The sequence below is a fragment of the Orycteropus afer genome, unplaced genomic scaffold (genome assembly GCF_000298275.1).
Source record: "Orycteropus afer afer isolate SDZICR_OR568_19922 unplaced genomic scaffold, OryAfe1.0 scaffold00541, whole genome shotgun sequence".
Classification (NCBI taxonomy): Eukaryota; Metazoa; Chordata; class Mammalia; order Tubulidentata; family Orycteropodidae; genus Orycteropus; species Orycteropus afer.
The window spans coordinates 148,702-149,259 of NW_006922128.1; the positions used below are offsets into that span (position 1 = coordinate 148,702).

At 58.6% G+C, this 558-nt stretch overlaps 1 protein-coding gene across 1 annotated transcript in view; it reads left to right on the forward strand.

The window, feature by feature from the left end:
* The window catches only part of TENT4A (terminal nucleotidyltransferase 4A), a 51,144-nt gene that overhangs the window by 30,970 nt on the left and 19,616 nt on the right, over window positions 1-558 (forward strand). The window contains exon 3 of the mRNA XM_007955801.1: window positions 20-66. Within this exon, the coding sequence (XP_007953992.1) occupies window positions 20-66 (47 nt within the window). The remainder of the gene's footprint in view (window positions 1-19; window positions 67-558) is intronic.

The window sequence follows — 558 nt, forward strand, 5'->3', positions numbered from 1 at the left end:
GGCTCTCTCTCTCGTACAGGTGCAGATATTTGGCAGTTTTAGCACAGGCCTCTACCTGCCGACCAGGTAAGTGTCAGATGTGTCTGCGGGGTCATCTTCCGTTACGAGGTCCGGGGATCTGGGTGTGCAGGGGCGTGGGGGGCTGAAGCAGGATCCTTGTGCAAAACTGAGGCTAGAGAGGCCGGCCGATGAGTAGAGTGGAGATCACAGGCGGTCAGGACTAGGGTCAGAGCAGGTGGGCGGGGCCATGGGGTCGGTGGTAGGGGGTCTGGTGCAGATCTGACAGCAACAGGCCTCAGGAAATAGACTCTCCGTGTGGTTTTGGAGGGGAAGTGCTTCCTCCTAGTCCTCTTACTTACGTAGGTCCGTTGGGAAGGCATTGGGCCCTTTCTGCTTTGTGTCTGGTCTCAGCAGCTCATATGCCCGGTACTTCCCTGAGAGCGGTCACTCACTGGGGTTCTGCTCTGGCCTCAGAGGGGATGCTCACCCAGGGAGAGTGGTCCTGTGTACAGAGGGAGTGGGGACTCACAGCTCCTCTCTCGTGACCAGCGACATCGA